Raw genomic sequence first — 8,976 nt, 5'->3', positions numbered from 1 at the left:
GAAAGAAAGAAAGAAAGAAAGAAAGAAAGAAAGAAAGAAAGAAAGAAAGAAAGAAAGAAAGAAAGAAAGAAAGAAAGAAAGAGAAAGAAGAGAAAGAGAAAAGAAGACAACATAAAAGAATCCAGCAAATTGTCTTCCAAAGGGCTGTACCATTTTTCATTTACCCCAGCAATGCATGAGAGTTCCTGTTGCTCTATGTCCTCAAATGGTTTTGATGTTGTCAGTGTTTGAGAACTTCATTCCTGCAGGTGTGTAGTGGTATCTCATTGCTCTGAGTGGCATTTTCTTTATAATGTATGGTGCTGAACATCTTTTCGTGTGCTTATTTGCTACCTGGATATCTTCCTCAGTGACTTAGAAATCTTTGACCTATCTTTTGGTTGAGTTGTATCCGTTCTCTTATTGAGTTTTAAAAGCTTTATTTTTTATATGTTTTGTGTCGCAGTCCTTCATCAGATGTATCTTTTACAAATATTTTACAAAATACTTTCATCTCATGAAACATTATGTTTTTGTTCCACTGATCATTTGACTTTCCCTGCCTAAAAATAGTCTCTTCATGGTTTAGGATGGTTTAAATCAATATTGTCTCACCTTCCTTGTATGATAATACAGGAGATGTGGACTGGAAATAACATACAGAAGAGAACATTTAAAAATTCTTCATATCCACCTTAAGAATATGCTTTAAAATTCTGTTTGACTGAAATAATTTTAGAATGTGAAAAATTTTAAATGTGAGGATTTAAGAATTTGTTTTTTATGTGGGGAAAATGTGACAGGCTTGGTGGTTTTCATCTTAAAGTCATATGGATTAGCTACCAAACCAATAATCTGCATATGGATATGCTGTTAATCAATGTATATCCTCTCTGAGTTTCAAACTAAAGCCCTGAAAATGAAAATCTCCTGCTTGCATCTTCATCATTCTGCCCTGCTTCTAACATCCCTGAGTACATGCATGGCCTAAACCAACTATTTTTAAATCGATTGTGGTGGCCCAGCTAAGACCCTGAGCCCCAGCTTTCCCAGTAAGTTTTGGTTACATTTCTTTTAAATAAAAATGAAAATGTCTTTGATTTGATTTTTGTCTTTTAGAAGTATCTCATGTAGAGAGGAAAGCTGTCAGCAAGTTTGGATCTTTTTCTGCCACCTTAGAAAATGGAATCTGCCTCTCAATAAGTTACTATGGATCAAGTGGAACAGTGCCAGGTGAAATGAATGCAAATGAAAAGATGTGTGTCCCGTGGCCAGAGTCACTGCCCACCCTCAGTCTACACACTGTCAATAAACTGGTTCTGTTTAATGCCTCTTATAATTTTTTTTACAAGGTGAAGTTATAAGGAATGTGTGGTACATATACATATGTGTTCATAATATGTTTATATGTATATATATCATCTTTCATACATAGCAAATAAGAATACAGCTTTGGTTTTTAAATAGCATTTATCATTTACATAATATTTCATATAATTGCATATGCTACATATAAGCTCATATGTGTATATAGACACGTATATATACCACTTAACTTTGTTACCTAGCCCATGAAAATACTTCTGTAGGTTAGTGCCAAAGAAAGCATGATTCACCAAGAAATCCTTTTGGTTTTCTACAGAATAATATTTTTATGAATTCTGTGATTGTGGAACTGCTCAGTATGCCTCAGGACGTTAACCTTAAAGGAGCTATTCACTGGACATCTTGAAGGATTTCTCTCCTCCACTTTTAATAAATAAATTTTCCAACTGGAAGCTATTTCCTTTCAAACCGCAAAATAATATTTCACTTTACCGAGAACCAATTAGGAAATCTGTGGGTCCCGTGCATTTTAAAGAGATCTAACCACAGCATACTTTTTTAAAAGCATTACAAAAATCAAAACGTAGTCCCTATGCTATACAAGCTTGAAACTGAGCATTAGTGCAGATCAGGATGATCCAGTTATCTGCCTGCTCTGTAGCTCTTTTTCTGCAGGAACAGTGTTACCATGGATCTTTATAACTGGCTTCCTCATACAGTTTCAAGTGCGCAGTAAGAGATCCCAGAATGGTGTCCTGGAACCCAGAGAGAATAGAATTCAAGATGAAAGAGGTGCTGCGGGACTTACCACAGAACTCCTCTTCTCATCAGCTCTCAGACTTCCAACCATCCTTCACAACCTGGAAGAAAGCACATCTCGTGTGTGCGTCTGTGTGTGCGCGCGTGCGTGTGTGTGTGTGTGTGTGTGTGTGTGTGTGTGTGTGTGAGATCTCAACCAGAGCTAAGCTATTTCTTTCCTGGTTTTCCTTCTTTGTATCATTTCTTGCATTTCTATTTAATATGTCCTTGTATTTTGCTATTTTGAGTGCAGATCTTCACACTACTTTGACTCAGTAGGACTTTTACTTTTTTTCATATAAAATAAGTGGAAGGTTATTTCTCTCATTGAGAAGTTTATATGTGGATAGAAAGGCAAGAACATGTGACATAATGATTCAATCAAGCATACTAAAATACTAAAAATCTTTGAAATTTTCTAACTACAATACTCCTGATTGTCAAATCCAACTACATTACCCCTGAAATATATCCAACTGATAAAACGTATTTAGATGGATAAAAACTATTGACAATTTGTGTAAACGTTGAGATGTAGATATTATGCATATTTAATCTTCTTGTTTTTCTCTTCTTTATAGATGAGAAGGATCCTGATTTGGAGGCCATGTTGAATATCCCTTCAGCACTTGCTCCAACTGTGGTCCCCGCTATAGTGAATGTTCCTCAAGGCAAAGCAAAACCAAAAGCAAAAGGCAAAGAAAAACCCAAGGAATCCCTCAAAGAAGAGGAGCACCCAAAAGAAGAAGAGAAAAAGGTAAATGAATATTGCCACCGAGTCCCAAACTCTGTTTCTGCCTCAGTGTTGACTTTTAAAAACCATAACTTATATCAATAGTGTTACCATGGATAATATACTTTATTTTGAGATGCATTAGCATTCCACATAGTGTCAGCTTGGAGTGCACAGGAGGATTTTCACAAGAGCTGGATTCCAAATCCAAGGGACACTGACACGTGCAAATTGTTTCAGGTCATTTACTCTAAATTCAGAATGGCTAGGTCAACTTCTCCCCACTGTGGTCCCTGCATTTTTGTGTTTAGCGGGTTAAGTTCTTAGGATTTGTTGTTTTTGTTACTTTTTGAAGCTCTATGGAGATAAATAACCATTGTAACACAAAGACCTATAACTAATGGAAACAGTTCCATTCACTAGACTTAGACCTAGATATCGTCATGCTAAGAATTGAACAGAGCTGCCGGGCGTGGCGGCACACACCTGTAATCTCAGTACTCGGGAGGCTGAGGCAGGAGGATCGTTGCCAGTTCGAGGCCAGCCTGGGCTACAAAGTGATCTCAAGGTCAGCCTGAACTGCATAGTGAGACCCTGTCTCAAAAAGACAAAAAAAAAAGAAGAAGAATTCAACAGAGCTAACAGACAGCCCACTTTCTACCCAACCCTTCATTATAGGACACACACACACACACACACACACACACACAAATGCATATGCTCACACACACTTTAAATATTGTTCCAATAGAACACAGGTCAAAAGAGAGTTCTAAAATAACAAGAAAATTGCTGGGCAATTTTGCCTCTTAGCATTTACTACCAGAAGTATAATGTGCTTATTAGAAAAAAAGCACATTAAAAAGTTCCAAGACCCTGTATTTCAGAGTCTGGTCTTTAAAAAGTTATGGGATTTAAATGTTCCTTTGCTTCTGCATCATACTTGCATAGCTATTCTAGATGAATTTTATCCTTCCAGGTGCTTGATTCTTGTTACATGATAAGTTCAAACATTGAACAGAATAACTTCCAGATAACCCATTTAAAATTAATTTACCCAAAAGCAACTTGATAACAAATCCATCTATTCCCCTAACATTTTTAAAAAGTTGATGATGATAGGAGGATATGATATGAGCACTGATTTTGTGTGTGATGATTGATCTGACGGGGCATGTTTGTGTCTTTGAGTATTTTTGTCCCCTCCACAGAATTTCACAAGCCTCTCAATTTTCCTCATAAATTTTCTTTGTTTTAAAATACATTTTACTTATATTTTTCCTCCATTAGTGTCGAGAAAAAGATAGGATAAGCTAGGTGATCAACAATAGAAAGATTCGGAAGTGAGATATTATTTAGAAAGATCTCAATGGCTAACAAAAGAGAATTAACTGAGAAAACTGAAGTGCTTTTCATCTATAATTGCTTGGAAGTGACCAAATAACTTTCATTTTTGAGTACATATAACCAAGCAAGGTATTTAGGCCTGACTGACATATAATAAATTATAATTTTGAAATCTACACACCCAAACACTCATTGCTTTATAAATAAAAGTTCATTTTTCTCTTGTTGCTTTTACTTGCCAAATCATTATAGAAAAGTAATGGCAAATATTAGAAAACTGTAGTATTTCTTTCATACAAACTATAAGAATTACACACACACGAAAGATGCTCTACCTGTCTTAGTCTGTTTAGATGGGTATCACAAGCACCTAGCAATGAGTGATTTATAGGCAATAGAGATTTTTTGCTCAAGTTCTGGAGGTGAAATGCTAGCGGACTCAGTGTCAGTGAGGGCTTGTTTCTATAAGGCACCTTCTATATATCCTCATTTGTCTTTTATAAGGACATTAATCCCAGTCATGAAAAAGAGCCATCATGACGTAATCATTCCCCAAAGCCTATCTGTTCATATTATCACTTTGGGTATTAGGTTTCAACTCTCGAATTTGGGAGTGGGAGAGGCAACAGCATTCAGACCATAGCGTTGTCCTTACACCTACACACCCGAACTCAAGCATGATTCAAGGACTACCTCAAAACAGCAACTCCTCCATGAATCCCTTCCTAATGATTTCCAATGGTGTAATAGCTCCATTTTCTGAGGGAAGATGTGCCATCCATTTGGTGCTACCATTTAATTGCCTCATCTGTTTCCTATGTGCCCTTCTACAAGTAGAATGCAAACTTTTCAAAGGCCAAGACTCGTGCATCCTTCCAAGATCTACTTGGTGGTTCACAACTTATATCATAAGCACTTACTAAGTCCTTGCTTAGTTAAAATATTTGTTTATTTTAAAAAATGATAAGTATTCACATGCAACATTATTTACAGGAAGAAGTAGAACCAGAACCTCCTTTACAAGAGACTCCTTATGTTCCCACCTTCCAAAACCTAAATGTGTCTTGTCCCAATGGGCTTTTGTTGACCTTCATTGGGCAAGAATCTACAGGTGAGTGGAAACTGGTAGGGGAAAGGGAGGCAGAGGCAAAAGGCCCCAGAAGAAAACTGTTAGATTGCCATTAAAAATACGTGCTTTCCTTCTTGTTACTCATATTTCTTGCTGCTAATGAACAAGACTATTTTCAAATAATGAGAATAGTAATAGTGACCTGTTTTGACCATTTATTAGGGCCAAGTACTAAATACCAAACAAACATGGAAAATAAAATACTATGAGCTAGGTACTAATAACCCCATTTTACAAAATAAATTAAGACTTCAGAAGATTGAACAGCCTGCCCACGGTCACCCTGCCCCTATGTGGCCTCTACAAGGGCCACAGGAACATTATTTGGCTGCCCAAGTGCTAAAGACGGGGGCACAAAGTAGGCTGCGCTAAGAACAGGTTGAATAAATGGCCCACGTATCAGAATATAATTTTAGAGAATATATTATTTCTGTCCATTCTATATATGGTTCTAATCTATTCAGATGAATAAACACAAGTGAGGCTTTTTATTAAACTGCTGTGGCACCCACATTAGTGATTCCCTCTGCGTAGCATTTAAATGGACACCCACTGTTGCAATGTAAATGGCAGATGAAATAAAGAAGACACTGAACTTGGACTCGAGTTCCAAAGTGACCCTCAAACCAACTAACTGGTTTATATGACCCTCAGGACCATGTCTATTCATCTAATCAATGTTAGATTTATATCAATGGATCTTGATTTTATTCACAACCAAATATTCTTTTTATTTGAATTCCCTCTGTACCCCAATTTGAAAACTAGGTCTTGTCCAAGAAAAAAACTATACTGACTTAAAAATAATTCAAGGTTTTATTTACTTGCCAACCAAAGTAAAATGAATGACAAGTGGCAGTTAATGTACTTTGTTTTAGTTTTTTTAATTAGGCCTTCTGAATTATCTTTTTAAAAATGATGGACCCCTGTTCTATTTCCAAAGATCCTTAGCAATGCAGATTTTATGTGATCAGAGCAACAGTGCTCAATGTCTCTAAATCTCCTCCAAAGTCTAAGATGCAATGAGTGCTCTAGGAGGAATGTTTTCAAGTTCAAGCATATATTTGTTTGCTTGATTCTGTTATCAAACCTCTGCTTAATACTTGTTACATCTGTCTTTTAAATGAGTTTTATTATCTGCTCTGAGATGTTCATCCTTATGTCAAGATATAAAATGTGTCTAATAACTCTGCCTAGAACACATCATCTTTTTAAAATCTTCCATATATTGTACATACCCTAATTTGTGTATGCATAGAATTATAACATAAATGCCAATGTAACAACATCTTCAATGCCTTCTACCTTGAACGTAGAGAGAGAACAAGTTACTATGACAGAGAAGAAAGAATTTAGACTTGAATTTTTTCCTAGGAGATGTTTTAATTCAACGAGAAATGATATCTAACCTTGAATATATTGTTCAAGATTAGTGTCAGGGGTTGTTTCATTGTGGGACTTTGTTGTTTTTTGTGCGTGTTGGTTAATTATTTAAATCTCAGCTCTGCCACCTACCTGCTCTATGATTATAGAAAACTTATATCTCCAAGCCTCCATTCTTTATTTTAAAACTGTGAAAAATGAAAATCTCTAAAATCTTGTTAAGGTGGACTAAGTAAAACACATAGATAAAATAAAACAATCTCAATAAATATTTTTATCATTATTATTACTTCTGTGGTTTGAGGGGGTTGTAAACAATCCCACTAAGTATTTTCCCACCAGCCCACTAAAAAGTATTTCCCACCGGCCTGATACAGTCCTTCAAATGCCGTCATTATACCTTCAGTCCTTTGTTTAAGGCTTTTTGGGCTCTAATAAACCACATTATAATCAAGTAGAAATTATTCAGTTAGCAAAATCTGGTTAGGTACATACCAGAATTTCTCTACAGTACTTTCTTCTTTTTGAAGAAGCTTATTAGGTACTTTTTACCCTCAATTGCCAGCTAACAATAGAACATTGAGAGAATCTTGGTCTAGTTAGAGGTGAAGGGGTTATGTTAACTTTTAAAAGTGATGGATGGTTTGGGATGGGCTCTAGACCACCAGGTGATGCCAGGATAGCATTGTCTATCTTGAGCAAGAATTTACTCAGAAATGAGAGGAAAGCAGCAACAGAGAAAAAACAAACATCTGAGATGTTTACCCTGAACTGTTCGGGACTTCCTTCCAGAGATAGACGTATTCATGTGCTTGCAGGTGACACTACTACATTTGTGTGTGTTACAGGTCAACAAAGAACCAGTTTTCTGGGCCATATGTCAAGGCATGAAAACTCCCTTGTTATTCAAATGCAAACAGAAGAATTAAAACAAGCAAGAAAATAAATTCCCAGCCCCATAGATTGCTCTATTCCCAGAATCGCTTTATTCCTTTTTATTTCTTCAGGTCTACATCTTGTGGATGAAGAACCCATCTGGGACATCATGATCCGTCAGAGCTACCCCCAAAGGATGAAGCACTTTGAGTTCTACAAAACACTGATGCCACCCATGGAGCAGGAAGCATCCAGAGTTATCACCAGTCAAGGCACTGTTGTCAAGTATATGCTGGATGGATCCACACAAGTAAAAGAATATATTATATAATCTACTTTCCCTAGCTGAAATATAAAAGACAGATGAGCTATGAGAAGGAAACAGTACTATAGCAGAGAAGAGAAACAAACAGAGTGACATCTTAAAATAGCAAATGAAGATTAGTATAGTTAGAAGAAAAACTTCTATCTATGCAAACAGAATACAAATAAAATTCTCATTTCTTGGCATGATCTAAAGTGGCATTGTAACATGGTGTTTATCTCCCATCCCTCTCAATGTACCTGGAAATGACATAAAAATACTTTTAAATAATGAATTCGTAACAGCACTGGAAAACACCAAAATATATCATCGTTAGGTCAGAATATTTGAAGAATTCCTAGAAAATGCAAGTTAGGATCAAACCAGTGGAGAAACAAGAACAAAATTTAAAGCATGGACAAAAGAAAAACTTTAAAAGTCAAAATGGAGGTTTTAACAGATCTGTCACCCCTGTGCTGAGAAAATCAGTAGTTCCAGAGGTAACACAGTCCTTCTTGGAAGTTAGAAACCAGAAACTAGAAAACACAAAAGCCCTAAGTGCTACCCACAATTCCTCAGTGATCACAAGGCAGCACTATTATAATCAGACACTACACCACCAAGAAATGAAAAGGGTTCCCAGGGAGAAATAAGGTCAAGGCACCAAGAAGCATCAACCTTAGAGGGAGTGCAACCTCATAAAAATAAGAGTATAAAATTCTGTAGAAGTTTCTTAAAGTCACCTAAAATTAACAGTAAATACTCAAACAAAAATTTAAAAATGAGTAAAAGTAACATAGGCAGAGACTTGAGAATTTAAAAATCCATGAAATAAGAATTTTTAAAAATTGCTATGGAAAAAATCAAGAGTTCCTAGAAGTTAAAAGTAATTTTGAAGGATCGAGTACCAGGAAAGGTGGATTATGAGGGAGAGAAATGTTTAGAAATGTGGAAAAGGGATTTATGTATTAGAATTTCATGAAGACAAAAATAATATGAAGGAAATAATAAAAGATAATAATAAATAATCATAACATAAGAGAATTCCTGGCACTTAAAGAAAACTCCAGATTAAAAGGAGCAACCAAGTGCCAATTAGGA

The 8,976-nt window shown here is 35.9% G+C and overlaps 1 protein-coding gene across 8 annotated transcripts in view; it reads left to right on the top strand.

Annotated features, from left to right (window-relative positions):
- Positions 1–8,976, top strand: part of Spag17 (sperm associated antigen 17) — a 218,993-nt gene that overhangs the window by 132,193 nt on the left and 77,824 nt on the right. For all 8 annotated transcript variants that reach the window (XR_001234871.1, XM_013516486.1, XM_013516484.1 and 5 more), the window contains 4 exons: positions 1,099–1,212; positions 2,685–2,860; positions 5,177–5,294; positions 7,703–7,881. Coding sequence is in view for 7 of the 8 variants with exons in the window: in XM_013516486.1 (XP_013371940.1) it covers positions 1,099–1,212; positions 2,685–2,860; positions 5,177–5,294; positions 7,703–7,881 (587 nt within the window). In the remaining variant the exon portion in view is untranslated. The remainder of the gene's footprint in view (positions 1–1,098; positions 1,213–2,684; positions 2,861–5,176; positions 5,295–7,702; positions 7,882–8,976) is intronic.

The sequence above is a fragment of the Chinchilla lanigera genome, unplaced genomic scaffold (genome assembly GCF_000276665.1).
Source record: "Chinchilla lanigera isolate Chin_1 unplaced genomic scaffold, ChiLan1.0 scaffold00034, whole genome shotgun sequence".
Taxonomy (NCBI): Eukaryota; Metazoa; Chordata; class Mammalia; order Rodentia; family Chinchillidae; genus Chinchilla; species Chinchilla lanigera.
This window is presented reverse-complemented; position numbering and strand designations above follow the sequence as displayed.